Source organism: Cheilinus undulatus, linkage group 17, assembly GCF_018320785.1.
Source record: "Cheilinus undulatus linkage group 17, ASM1832078v1, whole genome shotgun sequence".
NCBI classification, from domain to species: Eukaryota; Metazoa; Chordata; class Actinopteri; order Labriformes; family Labridae; genus Cheilinus; species Cheilinus undulatus.
In genome coordinates this window covers 43771642-43793494 of record NC_054881.1, presented here as the reverse complement: position 1 = coordinate 43793494, position 21853 = coordinate 43771642, and the positions used below count along the sequence as shown (strand labels likewise).

The window sequence follows — 21853 nt, the reverse complement described above, 5'->3', positions numbered from 1 at the left end:
AGAATTCAAACGGAGATTTAACCTTACCAAGCTTTCATTCGTGTTCACCCTCCAGCAGTTATGACTGATTTAAGGAAAATGTCAGGCTCTAAAGCTGCCTGCTAAATCTTTTTAAGGGTTTGAGAATTTAAAAAGAAGCTTTGGTGTAGGTTTAGAGCCGTCAGAGTCCGGGTCATGGCTGCAGAACTTTTAGGACATCTCGGTTTTTCAGAGCTGTTTCAGTGTCGACAGACAGGAGAGATATCTGACATCTGCATGATTTTATTTTTGTTTTTAAATGTCTGATTGGTTTCTTCTGAATCCGGCTCAATGAGCGAGGGAAACACCTTCGTCATTTCTGCTCAGGTAAACGGGGAGAGAAGCCGTGAGCGGAGCAGGAGTCAGCTGAAACATGAAAACAGGAGAGCAGTTTTCATCCTGGAAAAAAGAAGCTGCAGACAAAGAGTCACCCCAGAGAGACGAGAAGCAGCAGAGAAAGACCCCAGAACGTCACACGCACTCACGACATGAAGCGGTCCAGACGTGGGCCGAGTTAAGGCACAATCACAGAGAGAGAGAGAGGAAGAGTGTTATTGTTAAAGCCGGAAACATGGAACAGACGGAGAGCAGAGACAGCGAGGAGCAGAGTCACACTCAGAAAGAGGAGAGCAGGAGGAAAGAAGGAGCAAACCAGGAGGAAACTAAAGCAGAGGAGGCTCTAAGGCAACTCAATAAACGGGGTCTCCTGCCTTTTTTCAACAGGGGCTGAGTGGGAGCTTTGCCGTCATCGTCGTCATCTGAGAAAACGTGAGAAAGAGGAGAGAAAAATGTTGATTTGGTGAGAAATCGACTCAAAATTAGGTTTGTCATTTATCTAGAGGGAGTAAAACAACACAATAAAAACCTCAGCTATGATTTATTTAATCAGAGGAAGGGTCGTAGCAGCACCAGGATTTAAACTCTGATAGGATAAAAGTCCAAATCAAACCATACTCAGACCTTTTTGATACCACAGACATAAAAATGATCAAAAACACAGGCAGACTGTGAGCGCTCAGGATTAGAGCCTGGTCTGGAGATCAGAGGGTTTTAGGATGTGAGCCATGAAAAACCGACTGTTCCAGAACCAGGTTTCATCAGAACTACCATCAGTTTTCAGGACATCAAGAGTCTAATTCAGGAGTTCATGAGTTTTGACAAAAATCACACAAATATTCTTATTTGCAACATTTAGGCTCCGTGTTTGCCTTTTTGATGCACTCATAAAAATCACTGATTTACTCTTTTGGTGCTTTTCAGTAAAATCAATCCTCAAAACAACAAATCGTATTCTTTTTGAATGATTGGTATCAAAAAAGTTCCAAAACTGTGGTGACCTTAAGAGGAAGAGCTGCAGATGTCAATGAGAACAGTTATAAGATGCAGTTTTATATTTTTGATTCCACAAATAAATCAGGACTTCATCAGCTGTTACAGTTTTATCCTAAAAATACAAAAATCACAGAAATCATCTCAGCACTCTCAGTACTCTAACTAATGATTGAAGGTTAAAGCTACTGTTAGGGCGGTTTCATTTCTGAGCACGTTGGCGCCCTCTGTGGGCAGAGCTGTATGACTTATTTTAGCCACTCTCATTAGCCTCGATTTTTGTAAATCCACATTTCCTAAAAAAGTTGGGACGGTGTGCAAAACATGAATAAAACCAGAAGAATGAAAATGATTCAACTCTGAGTAATTCACTAAAAAAAAGCACGAAGACGACAGAAAACACTGAACTTCAGGAGTTTAAACATTTATGGAAAGTTAGTGGCCGGATTTAATGTCAACAACATATTTCAGTCAAGTCGGGACAGTAGCATCCACAGAGATCAACCGTGGTTCAGGAGTAAAAATCCCCCCCATTTCCTCCCCAGCTTCTCTGATTTCTCGCCATGATGTCATAACCACGAGGTAGACGTACGAGCGCCCTGAGTGAGTTCTGATGGTGATGCTGCTGTAGACGACTTAAGTTTGTGTGATATCGGCAGGTTTAAAGTGAAAGAAGGTTCATTCAAGAGCACAGGGAAAAGAACTACACTACCCACAATCCTTAGAGTGTCAGCGACGTCTCTGATTGGTGGAGCCTGCAGCAACCATGGAAGTGCTTGTAATTGATGAGCTGTGGCATTACTATGAAACATTCACTCACATCTATGATTACTACCTTTATTAACGATAAAAACATGACAGCAGGGATAAATGTAGAAGGGTCTAACCCTGTTAACCATGAAATAAGGGGATGGCAATGGATTGTGGGATATGTAGTTCCTTTACTGTTGTATAAAAATGTTCAGACATGTATCTTTGCCTTTTTCTCTGATTTTGTGCTGAGCCTCATGTTCAACAGTCAGGAGGATTTGTTAAACTGGTTAACGCGGTTCCTCCGTCAAAAAGGAATTCCTGAAAAACCGGCGAAGATGAAATGGATTTTTGTATTTTTTTGGACGAGGACATTTTTGCCCTTTAACATAAAAAACAGGACCTTTTTTCTTTTTTAATGGACACTTAAAAAATTAAACATGCTTCAGGATCAATGTCTCTGTTTATCAGTGGCATGTCTAACACTGACAACAAACTTTCTAATCTCTGAGGTTTGAGGGAATAAAGTCATTTATTACGTTTTTATGATCTAAAATCTGTGGCATCAAGCAAATAACCTGCTATTTAACTGATTAAATGAGTCTTTTAAAGCAGAAAAATGTGGATTTATATTTATTTAATGGCAGTTGTTGGATGAGTACATTTTTGTCCCCTAACTGTTCAAACTTTTTCCTGCGTCCTGGTCGATGAAATACAATAAGAACCAAATCTAAATGACATTTCTACCGCTGTAGGAAAGCGGCGTTGATGGCGTTTGCTGCAGAAATGAAGACTTCGCTCAGATCTAAGTCCAACAGCATCACTGACAGAGACGTGACGTCTGCAGCCTGGGAACAGAGAGTGTGTTTGCTCTTGTTTGGGTCACACACACTTCACACACACACACATCTGTGGACTAACAGGCCGAGTGCTGTGGGTCCGCGGGGAGGCCCGGGGTCACCGGGGCAACTTCCTGTCACAGCGGCGAGCGTTGGAGTCGTACGAGCTCGTATGTGTTTGTATGTCGTCAGAATAAAGGCGAGCATTGATGGATTAACTCTGAGCTCTGAGAACGTGTTAAACTGATTTCCTGGATGAAAAGACTTCCTCTGTTAGGAATGTTTACAAGACCTTTATGTCAGAGCTAGGGCTGGGAAACACGGCTGAAAATACCTAGGGTTAGGGTTAGAGCTATTCATTTCCTCTCCTGGTCAGAAAACTAAAAATCTAAACATGAAAATGACATTAGCTGGTCTTTATAAAAACAGTGTTTAGTAGCAGTCTGGTGGTAGTTTATGTTATCAGACATCGGTTTAAAGTTCACCGTTGTTTTTCATAGAAAGTCTTTCCCTGCAGAAATCTCAGAGCTCAGTGGGTCGGTGTAAAAACATTTCTCTTTCTGAGCGTAACGGTAAACCACAGAGGAGGAGAGGAAATCTAAACCTCCATGAACTACAGCCTATGATCCAGGTCAGAGGTCAAGGTTACCTGGATGATGGGTCTCCATTCTAACGGGTTTAAAGGAGAAGTCTCTGAGTCCACAGCGGCGGTTTTATAAAATCACACATGCAGTCAGAGTTTCAGCGCTCCGTTCATACAAGAACCGTGGCTACAGTCCTCGACACACTAGCAGCACTCTCCCATAATCCCTCTCTCACCGTCATCTTAGACCAAAACGTCCCAAAATAATCTAAGAAAAGAAGGGGCGGGGCTTCTGATACCAGCTTTGTCAACAACAATAGCGACAGAGAAATAGATCTAGTCCTACTCGTCTTTTTTCATGTCTACAGCTGCTGCTGATCAGGACAGGACTCATCTAGAATGTTCTCAGGTTTCTTTGTGAAGTTTTCTTAAACTTAGAAAGCACAGAGAAATTTAAAAACCATAACAGAATTCATTTAGTACCAGGACCTCTGATTAGACAGCTGAGGTTCAGATTCATCACTAAACAGAGAAGAATGACCTGCTCTTCAATCAGCTCTAATCTTTATCTAAGATGAGCTGCAGGAAGAGGAAAAAGAGCCATGCATGTTCAGCTCCTCATCAACCAGGGCAAAGATTCACTCCACACGCTCTCCTTCAGTTCATCTGAGCTGCAAACAAGCAGCAAAGCATCATGGGAGCTACATCTAATAGCTACAAAATTAAGCCTCTTTACCTCATTTCATTTAGTGATGCTGCAACAACAAATTAGCCTTTATTTATGGAACCAGAACTAAAACCAGGGTCAGCTCAGTTTCTCTCACACCGTCCAAACTTCAGCTTAGCACATCAAATAAATCCTGTTCAGAACAACGATGACGTGAACCGGTGAAAACAGGGCCGTTTCTGTGTGTATTATCTGAAAGAGTCACCATTTTACCTTTAAAGGGAAATTTAGAACAGAACATTTACCTTTCTGATGGGAAAAAGCCTCATGTTGTTATTTTTGAGCCCTTTATAATATTAACACGCCTGAGGATCATTTCTGCTGCCATGCAGACAAAGCGTGATCTGTTTTAATCAACCTGCTGCCCTGCTGCATGGACGGCTGCTCTGCACATTCATACTAAGAGACGTGGAAATAAACAGAGATATCATCCTTCATACTCTGTTTTACTGCTCTGTACAGCTGGCCATTCCTTAGAGTCGTAGTTTGAATAAAAACTGAACGTTAACGTCAGTATTTCGACTGTTGTACCTTTCTGTATAGCCGGGCTGTTCTGCAGACTCGTGGCCTTGGAGGACGGTTTGGATGAATCGGCGTCGGAGTCTTTGCTGGTGTCTATGGACACGATCACATCCTTCATCCCCGAGGATTTCTCCTGAGACGACAGCAGCTCGTCTGGGAGGAAGAGGGGAGGAGGGTGAGAAAGATAGAAAGAAAACAGGACACAGGAAATGAGACGTAACCGCACAGACAGAGCAGACGTTTGGGAAACTTTTCACTTTTATTTAGTTCAGAGGAACTGAAGACAGAATCAGCAGCAGCTGAGACATTCTAACTTTTAGTACAACCATGATGTTTACATCCACAAACACTGGAGCCTACATTTCCCAGAATGCAACCCAATGAAGGATGAAACAACCAAGTCTGCACCAACAATAATATCCCAATAATAATAATAATAATAATAATAATAATAATAATAAGCTCATCATACCCCTACTAGAAAGAGAGCCGTTTTCTCTACAGCATGCTTCCTGCATGGATTGTTGTGCAGATGGGAAAGGTGGAATTTCCAGGTGATAGTGAGAGCAGCAGGTCAGAGTTCATTCAATAGTGTGGAAGTGGTTTGGCTAACATCTAGAAAAACACCACCGCTGCTGCTAACCAGAGCCACAGATTAAACCATCTGCTAACGCCCGCTGCCTTGTTTGCAGACATAAACGTCGTCTGTCAGCTGTCGCTGTGGTCATTTTCTGCATCATCACATTCAGATTCTCAGACATTTCTATAAATACCATGATATAATTTGAGACTCTATTGCCCAGCCCTAGCATAGATCTGAAGCAGACGTAGAGATGAGGCTCTGGTGCCCGTTACCTTGTCCTTGGATGTGGGACACGTCCAGCCCCTCCTTCAGACGCAGGATCACGGCTCCATACTGGAAGTCAAACGCATCGCTGAGAGGAGAAACAGAGAATCAGGATGAACCTCAGAGAACGCCACACTCCTGTAAACACGTATGTTAACACGCATCTGTGCAGGTCAGCGCCGCAGACCTGAATCAAAGGTCACAGCGTGTCTGCACTCACACAATCACATGACGCGTTCAGGGACCAGGAGGGAGGAAAGATAACAACTACGCACACAACACATGCTGTTACTACACCAACATAGTGACTGTGTTGGAGTATCAGCTCCATGAGCAGGGGGAAGATTTTATATCTACTGCTGTTCTCTTCCTACACGTCCTGGATGCTACAAACAGCCCTAAATATAAACTCAGAGAGAGTAAGTCTCCAAACACGACAGAAAAACACCCACAGATTAACTATGAGTGGTCGGTGATAACGCTGAGAAATGACAAAGAAGAAAGTGGAGGAGAGAACAAAAGAAAAAAAAACACAAGAAGAGGAGATGGAAGAAAAATAAAGAGAAGAAGAAGAACAAGAAAAGGAGAACGAGAGGGAGAAGACATCTTCCTCATCTTGCTCCCTGTCCCTGCCCTCATCTTCCTCATCTTGCTCCCTGTCCCTGCCCTCATCTTCCTCATCTTGCTCTCCGTCCCTGCCCTCATCTTCCTCATCTTGCTCCCTGTCCCTGCCCTCATCTTCCTCATCTTGCTCCCTGTCCCTGCCCTCATCTTCCTCATCTTGCTCCCTGTCCCTGCCCTCATCTTCCTCATCTTGCTCTCCGTCCCTGCCCTCATCTTCCTCATCTTGCTCCCTGTCCCTGCCCTCATCTTCCTCATCTTGCTCTCCGTCCCTGCCCTCATCTTCCTCATCTTGCTCCCTGTCCCTGCCCTCATCTTCCTCATCTTGCTCCCTGTCCCTGCCCTCATCTTCCTCATCTTGCTCCCTGCTTTCTTCTCCTCCATGCTTGAATCTTGTTTCCTGGCCTCAGTAAACCTACACTCCTCATATTTAAACATGAACACTGATCTCTGTTCTGTGTTTAGACTTGTCAGGTGAGCAGATAGGGGCCTCTTGTTGCCCCCAGGGCCCCTAACAGGTTCACCTGGCCCTGCGTGTGACATCACACAGGTGTTGTTGAAGCATGTCAGCAGGAGGAAGGCTGAAGAAGCTGAGAATGACATGAACCTGATTATTCTGATCCTTACAGAAGTGGGTCTCAGTTTTACCATCACATTAAGATTTGACTGCATTACTCAAATATCTAAAAGCATCAGGAGCAGGCTGGATTCAGAGCAGGTTCCACCAACCTTTAAGAGACATTAAACCCCTCCAGCATGCTGACGGTGCAGATTTAGAATAATAACCTCCAGCATGAGGACATTTAGAGCACACTTGCTATTACTTCATATTTTTTTCTGCTTTTCAGGGTTTGAGTCCTGCATTCAAGCATCTGGGGACTCCAGGGCTTTAAACAGTCTGTGCAAACGTCCTCTGCTGCCCTCAAGTCTGCTGTCTGAAAGTGTTTCTATGAAAAGAACGTCTTCATCCACTATTCATGCACACAGATTCAGCTGGAGACACTTCACTGCTGCAGCCAGGGAGACCCAGAACCTGCAGAATCTGGTTCAAGAACGTCGACATTTCAAAGATATGCAGCTGTTTCAATAAAACGGTAAAAATCAGAGCTACTAAATGGTGCTGATGTTGTTGTTCAGACAATAGTAGAGACTGTCAGAGCTCTCTCTCCTCTGACTCTAAGGGCGTACCAAACTGGGACCAAAGGAAGAAGCCATTAGGAGGTGAAAGATCGTCTCTTTTAATCCAAATCTCTAAAAACAGTCATAGTGATGAGTTCTCATCACACTGAGTGAGGCTGGACAGACGTAAATAAAGCCTGTTTTTTTGTTTGAGATCATCAGCTGACGGGGCGGTCCTTCATGAGAATACACAACCAGTCCGGTCCAGATGAAGACATCCCAGACCTCCTCTGCCTCAGTCTGAGCTCTCAGATATCACACTGTTTCCTGTTAAGTGTTCAGGATTACCGCCTGGTATCTGAACACCAAAAACGGATGTAAACCCCCATTATTGAGATGTCTAAACACAGCCTACAATTAAATCCAATTAGAGTGCAGTGACTGGCCGTTCAAATCTTTTTATCGGGTGAAAATGTGTGAAAATTTTGAAGCAAATCTCTCTAAGTGTTCTCTCTGACTCCTTAATGTGACTATTTTCAGATGATCTCTCCCTGTAACAGGTAAAAAACTTTTACCACTAAATGTCCAAACCAATCCCAGTTAAAGTGTGAAAAACTGAACATTTGACATGTTTTATCTCAGAAATCATCTGTATTCATGAAAGGGCCGGCGCAGTAACAGCCCAGCTGATAATATTCCCTCTAACAGCTTCCATTATTCTGCAGAGCTCCTCCTGACATTTATACATGGAGCTCAAATGTCAGATGACTCGACCTTTTCTGCTCTAATTCACAGAGCAGAAGAAGAATAACTGTGTCCATACGGCACTGATATTTACTCTGACCTGCTGTAATGTCCGACGTACAGAAACGCGTCTGCAGACGCTCTCGTGTCCGAGTTTACACGCTTTACTCACTGGATCATGCAGATGTACGTCTCTACGTTCATCATGTCTCCGTCTCTCCAGTCGTTCTTAAAACCCAGGACCAGAGTGTTGGGCTTCAGACGGCCCAGACCGGCAGCCTGCAGAGGAAAACAAGGGTGAAATTAATTCAGGGCAAAAACAGAGTTTAAGTGCACCTTAAGGAGAACCTTTCACATTTGTTTAGCTGGGATTAAAAGCTTCTCTCTCATTCTTTAGGTAGATTTTAAACCCTTAGTATGTTCGTCTTGGTCAGAGTTCTCAAAGCCAGAGTTCTCAAACACTTCTGAGCATGCTCCATAGCCTCCGCACCCAGAGGTCAAACATCATAAGCCCAGCAGGGATTATCATTTAGCCAATGAACATGATCAGAAATGCAAAGTTTTAAACAACTCCGAATCTGAAACCCTTTCAGACAAGTTAATATCAGTCTCAGAGGTCCTGAAACATGCCTGTGAAGTTTGTTTCTGTAAAAACACTCCAGTATTGACGTCTGCATGTCTACAAACCCCTCTGTTTCAGCCCTGCTCAGAACCAGCTGTTTCTGTGTCTGTGGCTTTAAATGTTAATGAGCTGTCTGACTCCGCCCCTGACTCCACCCCTCTCAGGAAATGGACGTGGCTTTAATAGATGTGGCTCTCCTGATCCTCCTCTCAGCTGATAGGAGGATCAGGAGAGGAGGGCGGAACTTTCTTCAAAGTGGGGAGGGCCAACCAAACCTGGGGGCGGGGCTAACTCCCCACATGACATCATGAGGAGAAAATCTGAGAACGGCTTGTTTCAGTACACATTTTCTGAAAGGTGGAGAAAGGGGGGGAGGCGGGAATTTTTTGTAATTCTGAGGGGGATTGTGGACAGCGGTACATATCTCTGTCAGAAAAGCCTGAAAAAGTGATTTTTGCATAAACGTGACCTTTAAAGAAAACACCAGAACAACTCCAGTTTGACTTAAAACATGAATAAAAGCTTGTGCATTCTGAGCGTCTAAAGCTGAATTTTAACCTGACTTCCACACTCCTACTGACCCAAATACTCGCTGAGACCATAAATATGGATTCATCCGCCGCCTAAAGTAGTCCCAGACAAATGTGCATGATCCTTTGGTTTGATTAGAGCTTTATAAATGAACTCCACTGTTTCTCATCATCTCTACTGTCAGTAACAGCCAAAGACCTCAGAGTCAGCCATCTTTAACAAACACACTGTTGGTTTGAGATTTTATTGGAAAATGTGGGAAATGAAACAAAGCATAATGTCAGTGTTGTGTTTCAAATCAGCAAAGAATCGCTCTGGTTTTAGAATTTGCCTCAGGATGTGTTCCTCTTGTGTTTCTGAGTTTTTAATGAGACTTTATATGAGAGTGGACTATAAAAAAATCAGGCTTTGACTGGAGCTGGTTCCAGGCCGTTTAAGGAGACTTTGCCCAACAGTTATTAACATTTACAGCCTTTAACATGACCCTGAAAAAGGAGAATAATCTCAGACCATTAATGAGCACGAGGGACCATTTCTCTGGGATTAATCCGCCTCTGTAGGAGGCCAGCGTTGCTCACTGCGGCGGTTTAATCGCAGATTTCCTCCACACCCACAGCGTCCGAGTCCTCCTACCTGCAGCAGGTACTGCGTTCCCTGCCTCATGTCCTCGGCGAACACGGGCGTGTAGAAAGCTTTGGTCTCGTTCTTCAGCAGCCAGCGCTGATACCGGGCCTGGTCTGTGGCCAGGTCTTTGAAGTTTGGCCTCCTGTAGCCCTGCACAACACAAAAACACACAAGGATCAGCACAGCAGAGCTTTTAGGGAGGGTGGAGGCTTAGAAGGAAAAATTCTGCATGTCAGTATCACCACAGATGCTTTATTCATTCTTATACTGAAGGATCTTTATCCACGACAAAGTCCTGCTGAGTCTAAACGTGTCTGCACACCAGAGTCTGAAGCATCCATGCTCCTGTTTACTGTGATGACTGGTAGAAGGAGACAGAAACACAGTCATGAAGCAGTAAAGGTAATTCTATGCTCCCTTTTACTACTGAAATTAATGAAAAAACACTGAGTCCATCCTGACAGAGCTCTAAATATTAACTTTATAATAAGAGTTTAATTCAGAAACACCAGGCCTGTTCCTTCCCAAAGAAAGCCGTGATAGATGGAGGTTTAGAAGCTCCAGTGCAAACATGAGCTCTTCTTCCTTCGTAACTGTGCAGCAATTTCAGACTTTATGCGCAGGTTTTACCCATCATGCTCGTTGTTTATCCCTGCAGAGGAGCGCTCGCTGAGCCGCTCCTCAGCCTGGAAACTGGAGCTCCATTAGCCGGGGCTGTTTACACACTTTAACTCCACTCAGCCTTAATGGAGACAACAGAAGCAGGCCGCTGGCCGAGGTCCACCCCATCACAACGTTCTGTTTAACACTGAGTCCTAACGCCGGCAGGACGGGTCAGTAAAAGGTTTTCTACACGCAACGGACACGGGAGAGGAGCAGACACATTTACTGTAGCGCTGTGGATCAATGAGGAGCTCCATCCTCAACTTTTAACTGAGCAGCTGTCCCCAGAACGACATTTTAGTCCAGGTTAATGGGATTCAATGGAGCAGACTGTTTAATAAACTCACTGGGATCTAAATATCTCTAAACTTAAGGAATGTCTGCAGTAGTTCTTCATCCTGCAGCAGGAAATCCGTTTACAGTATGACCTCTAATGCAGTGGTTCTCAACCTTGGGGTTGGGACTCCTTGGGGGTCAGGAAACACTGATAGGGGGTCGCCTATAAAAAAGGAAGAATATTTATTACACTGTTGCCACTTTACAACAATTTTACCAAATATTAACCCTTTTCATCACTTTTTAACTCCAATTGTAGAACATTTTTGCCACTTAAAACCCATTTTTGTCTATTTTAAACCTTTTCCACCACTTTTTTCTGCCCATTTTTGCCGCTTCTAAACCAATTCTTGCCACTTTCTTGCTGAATCTGTTGACCCATGCCTCTATCAATCACTTATTACAACCCTTCGTTGCCCATTTTAACCAGTTAACCCATTTTGCCAGTTTAGATCAATTTTTCATCCCATTCCACCTCATTTCCAGAAATTTTTTACACTTAAAAGCCATTTCATCCACTTTTTAATCCCCTCTTACCACAATTTCTAACCCACTTTAATCATGTTTTTAACAAATTTTATTTTCATTTTAAGAAGGCCATTGACTAATGAATAAATAAAGATATTTGTTTTTTTTTTTGTTTTTACTCAGGCCAAATATCAAATATGGTTTTCACAGCTTAACTTCACAGTGGTCCATGGTTTTGCTGACCTCCATGGGCCCCTAGTCTGGCTGGGTCCCAGAGACCGCCCCCTTTATCCCTCCTCATGAACAGCCTTGTCTGCACTATTCTAGAATATGCATGGTTGTGTTCAACCACCTTCAAGTCCAGTGGGGGTCCCCGGTCTCTGGCACCTTTATTTTGGGGGTCAGGGGCTGAAAAGGTTGAGAACCACTGCTCTAATGGATCATTAACGCTTTGACATTACTGTAGTTAGATCAGACCCGTGCACAGACGTGGACGACTCCAGTTTGTCTTCTTCTTGGTGATTTTTAAACCAACTACATTCACAGCTCCTCTCCTGATCAGACTGTCTACATACACAGATGTCAGAGATGTGAAAGCAGACCTGCGGGGGGGGGGGGTCATGCTCAGGCATGGTAGGGAATGATTGGACCACCTCTGACAGCTGGTGTCGTCACGAAATCTGAATTTCAAACTTCAGACACCGCTGATACCACTGCTACTCCAGCTTCAACCTCTGTCAGAAAGTCACAGATTTATTCATGCAACCAGACCAAAGATGTTTGCTGTAAATAATGAGAAACTCCAGACAGACTCCAGCATGTTTTCATCGTCTTAACAGCACGGAAGCACTGCTAACATCTCAGTGCTGAGGCGGCTCATGTTGTCATCAGCTGCACGGTCTGCAGGAGAGAGATGGTGGGTTTATTCCTTTCACTGGCGTGGATCTTATCAAATAAAGGCTATTTTTAAGTTTGGGAGTTTTGACTGGTGTGGCGTTACGTGCAGGTCTTACAGGCCTGGGCCCACCCTAAACATTTCAGAGACCACAGACTGTCCCCGCTTACACTTTTATATAAGGGTTAATGCTGGGCGGGGGATGCAACCCATAATTTCCACATAGGACAACTGCACGGTGCACCGAAGCGCCGCGGGTTCGCTCCGACTGAAGGTGAGAGACCCCGCCTAATCTCACGGGAGAACTGCAGACGATTTTACCTTTTGGGGTTAATTTATCCTTTCCAGAACGAGTCCACGATATGATTGCTTCCACCATGGTGAGTACATTAGGAAGCTAAAAGGTTCATGCTTAAAGGATCTGTGGTTTTATGGAGAATTCTTTGGCTAAATGTCCTTAAAACTTTGTGGAGGGACCAAACATAAAAACAGAAATCCTGGAGACGCTCGTGGACATGAAAGGATCAATAAACTATTTTAAAAAGGCTTAGACTGCATGATAAATGCATCATTCAGCCTTTTAAACCCTTGCTGTAGTTCATGATCCTCCTGTGTCTCCATTATTGATTATTTTCTGATCAGCTGCTTAAAAATCCTCCTAACTTTCTCATTAACACCTCGGTGATCTCTGCAGAGACTAAAACTGAGAACCACTAGTCTGACAACAGCTCACAGTTACTGAGAGCTTAGTCTGGACTTTACAGACTCTCTGAGGAACAGATTTACACCTAGCTGGAGAAACCTGATCCCAGGGGCCCACATGGAGAAGTTAAGCCTCTGTTTCAGTGACAGCGGCCTCACAGAGAGAGAGAGGCTGTTTACTGGAAGGACATGAAGCTCTGAGAGGAGGAGGAGGAGCAGAACAGGAGTAAGATCTGGGCTGCAAACAGTGCATTATAAAAGATTTTATTTAATCAACAAGTGTGAGATTTCTGGGAAATATTCAGGAGAATCCCTGCAGAGACGGACAAGTCTTTAACCAGAAACAGAAGGTACATGTCTCATGTTAGAGCAGTCATGAAAACAGCCGCTCTGATCCCTGCAGACTCAGAGTTGCTGCTGATGCTTTAAAGATAAGATAACATGGGCTTTTCTAACTGAAGTGTCTACATGGTTGGTATTTAGCCGTTATAACCTTCATAAACAGGAGATCTCTGCAGGGATCTCTCTCAGTAGCGGCATGTTTGTTTGCCTTCTGATCACCTCTGAAGGAATTGTAGAGAGATTTTTCTACTACAGAAAGCATCACTCATTCTTCTCTCACCGTGCGAATGTGCCCGCAGATCATCAGGCCCACGTTCTTGGTGAAGCTGTGGACCAGGTCGAGCAGAGCGGGGCGAGAGTTGGGGTATCCCGTCATCACCAAACACTGGGGTCTGAAATCACACAAACCGGGAGAAAACGTGAGCGTTCATCTCTAAGAGGATTACTGCTTCCTACACAGTCACTCCCCGTCCTGACCTTCACGGCGGCCCCTCGTCTCCTCGGTAAAGGACAAAAAAAACGGAGTAGCTCACATCAAAGCAAATATGTTAATGACGGCCGGATTAAAACGGAGAGCGGGAGGAGCCCAGGGTCCGTCTGAAGACCCCATCAGATGGTTTTTAATCTGCTCAGAGCTTCACCGCCATGAGAACGCTGTTAGTCACGTTAGCACTGATACAGCATGTTCCTGAAAACAGCACGGCTACACAGCCGGCGTGATCATATGAGGGGAACACGTGTGGATGTGAACACGGACTCTGATCATAGAACATGTTTATTACTCTCTCTGTGCTCCTGGAGTTTCAGTTCTCTCCTCAGGTCCAACTGCTTCCTGATGTGGACCTTCACAATAAAAGCGTTGGTACAAAGTAACAGATGTGGACTTTTATTGTGAAGAAGCTGTCAGAAACAGACGGATTATTTTTGCTCTACAGTCCATCAGACTTTAAGGCTACAGATTTAGCATGTGAACAGATGAGCTTATAAGACAGACCTAATGATAAAAAAGTTAAAATCAGACCCTTCAGTCTAATAAAAGCACACTTTGGTTCTTCTTTAACACAGTTTCCTGTTTAAGTCTCCATGTTGCTGTTACCTGAAGTTCTTGATGTGGTCCTCCACCCCGCTGAGGTGCAGAGTGTGGGTCAGGGCCTGGTGGTAGGTCAGAGCCTGGGTGGACGAGCCCCAGTTCACATCTGTAGGAGGATGGACACAGACAGGGAGCGTCAGGACGGGGTTAACGGGTCGGCCTGCAGGGCCCGAGGTCAGCAGACCCATGTGGCTCAGAGCTGCTAGATGTGTGTGTAGCTGCTCTGGTGTGTGTGGGTGCTCTGGTGTGTGTGTGTAGCTGCTCTGGTGTGTGTGTGTGTGTAGCTGCTCAGGTGTGTGAGTGTGTAGCTGCTCAGGTGTGTGTATGTAGCTGCTCTGGTGTGTGTGTGTGTGTGGGTGCTCTGGTGTGTGTGTGGGTGCTCTGGTGTGTGTAGCTGCTCAGGTGTGTGTGTGTGTGTGTGTGTGTAGCTGCTCTGGTGTGTGTAGCTGCTCAGGTGTGTGTGTGTGTGTGTGTGTAGCTGCTCTGGTGTGTGTAGCTGCTCAGGTGTGTGTGTGTGTGTGTGTGTAGCTGCTCTGGTGTGTGTAGCTGCTCAGGTGTGTGTGTGTGTGTGTGTGTGTAGCTGCTCAGGTGTGTGAGTGTGTAGCTGCTCAGGTGTGTGTGTGTAGCTGCTCTGGTGTGTGTGTGTAGCTGCTCAGGTGTGTGTGTGTGTGTGTGTGTGTGGGTGCTCTGGTGTGTGTAGCTGCTCAGGTGTGTGTGTGTGTGTGTGTGTAGCTGCTCTGGTGTGTGTAGCTGCTCAGGTGTGTGTGTGTGTGTAGCTGCTCTGGTGTGTGTGTGGGTGCTCTGGTGTGTGTAGCTGCTCAGGTGTGTGTGTGTGTGTGTGTGTGTGTGTGTGTGGGTGCTCTGGTGTGTGTAGCTGCTCAGGTGTGTGTGTGTGTGTGTGTGTAGCTGCTCTGGTGTGTGTCTGAAGGGAGCAGCTAGAGAAGAGGGAGGAAGTATTGGTGCTTCTCCAGCTGCTCCCTCTGTTAGAGGTTGAGGATCTACAGAGCTTAACAAATGTATTAGACCACCCTAACCCTAACCACAGTCAGGTTTCTGCCACAGCTGCCCTACATTAACAGCATTGGTAATTACTAAAATCATTTTTATGTTTCTGCAATGGTTAATACACCAATATGTAGAAGCTCTTTAACACAAATGATAATTTTAATGCCAAAATAGAATTATTACTGTTATCCATGAATTCTCAAATTTACTGATTTACAAAAAACTGAAAAAATAGTAAAGCACATGAATATTTCTGATGAATGTGTCAGATTATAGTTATTTACTGTCATTCCTGAAGAGAAAAATGAGTTTTAGTGGTTGAATGTTACACTTGATTCATTTCTGACTTCTCAGAGAAGCCCAGTGAGCCGGCTCACGTTTGGGTGAATTCAGTTTGAAATTCCTCATTCCTGTTCAAAATGGTAAAATGTGGAGAGCTGACTGAAAATGAAAGAGTCCACATTAAAGCACTTCATGATGCTGGATAGTCTCTGAGACAGAGATGACAGGTGGTCTAATACATTTGTTAAGGACTGTAGCTCAGTATTTTAGTTGGTGCAGGACTCTGACAGAGTTCTGTTCATCACAGACTAACCGCCCCGATCAGACGTCCAGGACTGATGTCTGTGGAGTCAGAACGGTACTAAAGCTGTTTCAGTTTAACTGGAAACTTACGGAAGATTAAAATTCTGGGTTTTCAAGTGTCCAAGTTATCAGAATAAAATCTGAGCATGTCATTGGTTAAAACAGCGACTTTAGTGGAATAAAATCTGAGCCTGTCATTGGTTAAAACAGCGACTTTAGTGGAATAAAATCTGAGCCTGTCATTGGTTAAAACAGCGACTTTAGTGGAATAAAATCTGAGCATGTCATTGGCTAAAACAGCGACTTTAGTGGAATAAAATCTGAGCATGTCATTGGCTAAAACAGCGACTTTAGTGGAATAAAATCTGAGCATGTCATTGGCTAAAACAGCGACTTTAGTGGAATAAAATCTGAGCCTGTCATTGGCTAAAACAGCGACTTTAGTGGAATAAAATCTGAGCCTGTCATTGGCTAAAACAGCGACTTTAGTGGAATAAAATCTGAGCCTGTCATTGGCTAAAACAGCGACTTTAGTGGAATAAAATCTGAGCCTGTCATTGGTTAAAACAGCGACTTTAGTGGAATAAAATCTGAGCATGTCATTGGCTAAAACAGCAACTTTAGTGGAATAAAATCTGAGCATGTCATTGGTTAAAACAGCAACTTTAGTGGAATAAAATCTGAGCATGTCATTGGCTAAAACAGCGACTTTAGTGGAATAAAATCTGAGCCTGTCATTGGCTAAAACAGCGACTTTAGTGGAATAAAATCTGAGCATGTCATTGGCTAAAACAGCGACTTTAGTGGAATAAAATCTGAGCCTGTCATTGGTTAAAACAGCGACTTTAGTGGAATAAAATCTGAGCCTGTCATTGGTTAAAACAGCGACTTTAGTGGAATAAAATCTGAGCCTGTCATTGGTTAAAACAGCGACTTTAGTGGAATAAAATCTGAGCCTGTCATTGGTTAAAACAGCAACTTTAGTGGAATAAAATCTGAGCATGTCATTGGTTAAAACAGCAACTTTAGTGGAATAAAATCTGAGCCTGTCATTGGCTAAAACAGCGACTTTAGTGGAATAAAATCTGAGCATGTCATTGGTTAAAACAGCAACTTTAGTGGAATAAAATCTGAGCATGTCATTGGCTAAAACAGCAACTTTAGTGGAATAAAATCTGAGCCTGTCATTGGTTAAAACAGCGACTTTAGTGGAATAAAATCTGAGCCTGTCATTGGTTAAAACAGCGACTTTAGTGGAATAAAATCTGAGCCTGTCATTGGCTAAAACAGCGACTTTAGTGGAATAAAATCTGAGCCTGTCATTGGCTAAAACAGCGACTTTAGTGGAATAAAATCTGAGCCTGTCATTGGCTAAAACAGCGACTTTAGTGGTCACTGAGCTCATCTGGATTATGATGAAATCTACCAGAGTAACTTTAAAACTTTCTGTATTTATGAGCCATGTACGTGCAACAATATGACACATTAAAAACTACATTACATGGTAATACTGTAATAAAGTTTGTGTAGCATGGTTTCTGAGAACTTGATGATTCAGCGGTGTCTCTAGTTTCCTAACTCCATGAGTGATGCACAGAGCTGTAAAGTCACGTACTCTCTGTCTGAAGGTAACCTCTGGCGCTCACCTGGCTTCTTGTAGCTGACGTAGATGAACAGACCCAGGACGATGACGTTGGTGAGCAGGGCGGCCCACCAGTTAATGACGAACATCACCACGCAGCACAGGATGGCTCCGGCCAGAGACACCCACATGTTGTAGTATTTAAAGCTGGGACGCCATCCTGCAGCGACGACCAAGGCCAAGTCACAAAAACAACAACCACACGGGTGTCATGACGACAGAAATATTAATATTTATGATAAACGGAGGAAATGCTCGTCATGTTAAGGTACTTTTTAAAGATCTTTACCAACAATCTTCATCATTAATGTGGTTTAAAACAGTGAATGCTGTTAAAGAGCATGAAGATCAAGGTTAAATAATGAGAGTTAGCATCCTGTTAGCTGGACACCAGAGGGTTACGCTGGATCTTTTTCAGTACTGGGGTCCACAGAGACTAGACTAGAGGGTTTTAGTGATGGGGCTGTGTGGTTACACAATGACGGAGTCTAACCACGGACATGGAGGGGACACGACTGCTGGGATCAGGATATGTATGTGGTTTAGAGTTCCTCCTTTAATTCATTTAAAGCTCTTTAACTCTGCAGTCATGAACCGTTCACGTCCGTGCTTTTATGACAGGACGACCTGCAGCGAGGAGACTGAGAATCTGTACCTGGAGATCTGCAAGAGCTTTGGTATCGAGTGGAAAAAAGCACAAAATCAACCAAAAGCATTTCAATAACGACAATCTAAAGGGTTAGTTCACTCAAATCACTCATAAACATTCACATTTTTCCCTGTAAATTCATTTCAATGCTTCATGACCACACTTTCACTCTTATTTAAGTACATTTACAAATGCCTACACTGAGATTTCTACTATCTTTTACAACACAAAATAAAGGAATCTCATCTGGTCCCAGTAGTTTTAATCATCAGAGCAGAAAAGTCTTAAACCACAGGAGTCATATAACAGAGAAGGACATCTGAGCCTGCAGACAGGACAGTAAAGGTCACATATTTGACTCTTGAAAACAAGTTTATATCGTCTCAGAGGTCCCCTAAACATGCCTGTGAAGTTTGTAGCTGTATAAACACTCCAGTATTGATGTCTGCATGTCTAAAAACTCCTCTGTTTCAGCCCTGCTCAGAAACAGCTGTTTCTGTGACATGAGCTGTCTGACTCCGCCCCTGACTCCGCCCCTCTCAGGAAAAGGATGTGGATGACTCAGCTGCCAGCAGAGAGGAGGATCAGGAGAGAAGGGCGGGGAGGGCCAACCTAACCTTTGGGCGGGGCTAATTCCCTACATGACATCATAAAGGGGGGGGGATTTTTCTCCATTAGAATAATAATTTCAGCTAAAGATGATTCATGGTCGTCTCAGCAGAACTTTCTGTCAAACATTTCTGATGCCTGAAAGTGGCTGAGATTTTTAGTTCCAGCGTTTCTCAACCATCACTGCTGCTCGTGATGAATCAGAGATCCTCTCCTCTGATGACCCCGCCCCTCACAGACAAACACAAAAACAAAGTCCAACGTACACACGGGGGCGTTTCTCCTCTGAGGAATCTTTACTGTTTAGTCAGTGTCCCTTTCTTTAAATGTTGAGTAAAAGTCAAACACAGCATTCTAAAAACAGAATAACAGATTTAAACCTCCTCTAAAGAACGCTAAGTCAGAGTAAAACAGCTTTCATATCAATGTGATAGTTAAATGACCTGGCTGAGGTTGGAGAGAGAGTGTTATTGTCTTTATGAACTTCATCATAAATGTCTGACTCTTCATCACTGCTCTCAGTTTAACCCATCAGTCAGAGAACATCACTCTTTTATCTAATGGACAATTACAGGAAGAAGGAAGTGAAGACTGAGTACTTTCACAATAAGCGCCGTGAATTTCCCAGGAAATTCATAACATTCATCTAAAAATCATACACATTAAATCTCTGACTTGATGCTCATATTTCCTAGTTTAATCTAAAACACCAAGTCATTTTACTTATTCTTTTTAAATCTCTCTGAGCTGGATTTATAGTTCAACTATGTTTTCCTCCAGTTAGAACTAAAAAAGGCTGCACACAAACCTAAACCAGTCTTCACTTTGACTCCCCTCCTTTTAAAGCTTTTTTAAATTCAGATTTGGGTTTCAGAAGAATAAAATTATGATATTGTTCATAGACTGTTACTGATCTAACAACCAGCCAAGCGTCCCAACTTTTTTGGAATTGGGATATGCAGTATCCCAGCTCAGAGACAGGTAAGTTTAACAGAAATGAAACAAAATCATAAATATTTTCTTAGCTGTAGTTTTTGGTTGAGGAGATTTAACCCCTTAAAGCCTGGAAACACTAACTATAGCCAGAAAATTTCTAATTTTTTGGAACTGAAATGTTTATTTCACTTTCTAATGAAATCCAAAAAAATCTAAATTTCCATAAAGTTCAACATATGTATATTTTTTGTTTCTCATTTGATACATTAGGTGTTTTTGGAAACTGATAATCCACTTGAGGGCATTTTATCATTTATCAGATAGTATTCAGAAGTTTTTTTAGTCATTTATGATCATATTGATTAGATAGAGATATCATAAAAGTATGCATCAAATATGATACAACAGGCTGAAGGGGTTAAAGGCTAAAATCCCATGTAGAGGTTAATAATCATCTGCTACTGTCTGCAGAGCTTTTCCTCTCTTCTGATTCATGTTTGCATGTTTTCCTCTACATATCTTCTCTAAACTCTTCGTGTGGATTCCTGCTGTATGGTTCCTCTAACGACCACACCTGAGTTTTATCTGAGAGGTTTATTTCTCAGCTTATTTACCGCCGTGGCTCCTGCAGAAGAAGCTCCATGCTAATGCAGAGCACTTCCCCTCAGATCTCCATTAGCTCTGAGCGGCCGCTCTGACAGGAGCCTTATGAGTAATAAAAATCAGCGCTAAGCTCTCTGCTGCTCCGGACACGTCTGAGAGCTTCCACTAATTCTTTCTGAATCCTCATCCTGTCCCATCACGATCAAACTCCTCAGAACTCGTGACCAACGATCAGACGCTGCTCTTAAAATCAGACAGAGACCTACTCCTGATCTACATGTTCACATGTACGCTGGTTTCACTCTGCAGGTCTGGATTCTTACCGGGGGAGTTCGCCAGAGAGGCGTGGAACACGGAGAAGTTGATGAGAGCGTAGGACGCCAAGAAGAAGTTGGAGATGATTGGGGCGATGACGTTCAGCTCGGCTGGAAGGAGAAAACAGAAATAAAACTCTGAGTTCAGGGACTCTCTACCCTCTCACCAAAGTCTGTCAAACAGTTTCCCGTCTTATTTCACAGTCACAGTAAAGACAGAGAAAGATGGCGCTTTAGGGATGGTGCGTGGTGACGACAGAGGCTAAAGCAGCCGAGGCAGAGACGGGGGATTCTGGAGAGACACGCTCGAGGAAATCCCCATCTGATAGGATCAGCTGTCAGTGAGTCCGATCTCTGTCTGCTGACATTCCTCTCACAGCAGAGTACACAGTACGTCTGCTGGCATGACCAGAGACTGACAGACACCCTGTGCTACCCAGTGGACCAATCACAGGGCAGCGGCTGTGTCATGTGGACAGACAGGCTTCCAGGCTACACAGACCAATGAAACGGTGTAGATTTGGCATACAAGCAGAAACCAGGTTAAGCTTATTATATTACTGGTACTGCAGTTTTATTTAGTAGTAAAAATTCTACCGTTTAAATGTGTGAAGTAAATGCTGCTAAAAGTTTCCTACAGCAGATTGTTTGTTCAAGGATTTTTAAAAACTGTAAAATAATCCTAAAAACTCTGCAGGGCCCCTGTCTTCTTTTATATCCTAAATGCTAATGCTCAGGTGTGAAGAGTGAAACATGGAGTAATACCGATGAGGATGAAGGCCAGGGCGATGCCGAAGGTCAGGATGTACCCTCGGAGAGGCTCGTTGTTCTTGCCGTAGCCTTTAGCGAACATGCTCAGCCCAGGGTAGATGTTGTCCTTACACAGAGCCTGCAGGAACAAAGGCAACGTTTTTAGCCACTCAAACTCTACTCCAGTTTAAACCTTCCCGTAAAGCTCACCGTCTCACCTGGAACACTTTAGGAGCGCTGACTAAAGACGCCAGAGCCGACGACAGCGTGGCCGAGAAGATTCCAGCGGTGATGATCGGACCGAAACCAGAAACCAGACTCATGACCTGGAGAGAGGAAGGAGCCATCACTGAGCCTCATTCTCTCTGTTTAACCCTCCCTCCTTCAT

The 21853-nt window shown here is 43.7% G+C and overlaps 1 protein-coding gene across 1 annotated transcript in view; it reads right to left on the bottom strand.

Moving 5' to 3' along the window:
- The window catches only part of slc12a2 (solute carrier family 12 member 2), a 141791-nt gene that overhangs the window by 17584 nt on the left and 102354 nt on the right, over positions 1–21853 (bottom strand). Inside the window, exons 12-22 of the mRNA XM_041810617.1 lie at positions 21684–21791; positions 21481–21604; positions 20725–20826; positions 17609–17764; positions 14379–14478; positions 13563–13674; positions 9886–10026; positions 8272–8378; positions 5624–5703; positions 4778–4921; positions 729–776 (exon numbers count right to left, since the gene is read on the bottom strand). Coding sequence (XP_041666551.1) covers positions 729–776; positions 4778–4921; positions 5624–5703; positions 8272–8378; positions 9886–10026; positions 13563–13674; positions 14379–14478; positions 17609–17764; positions 20725–20826; positions 21481–21604; positions 21684–21791 — 1222 coding nt within the window. The remainder of the gene's footprint in view (positions 1–728; positions 777–4777; positions 4922–5623; positions 5704–8271; positions 8379–9885; positions 10027–13562; positions 13675–14378; positions 14479–17608; positions 17765–20724; positions 20827–21480; positions 21605–21683; positions 21792–21853) is intronic.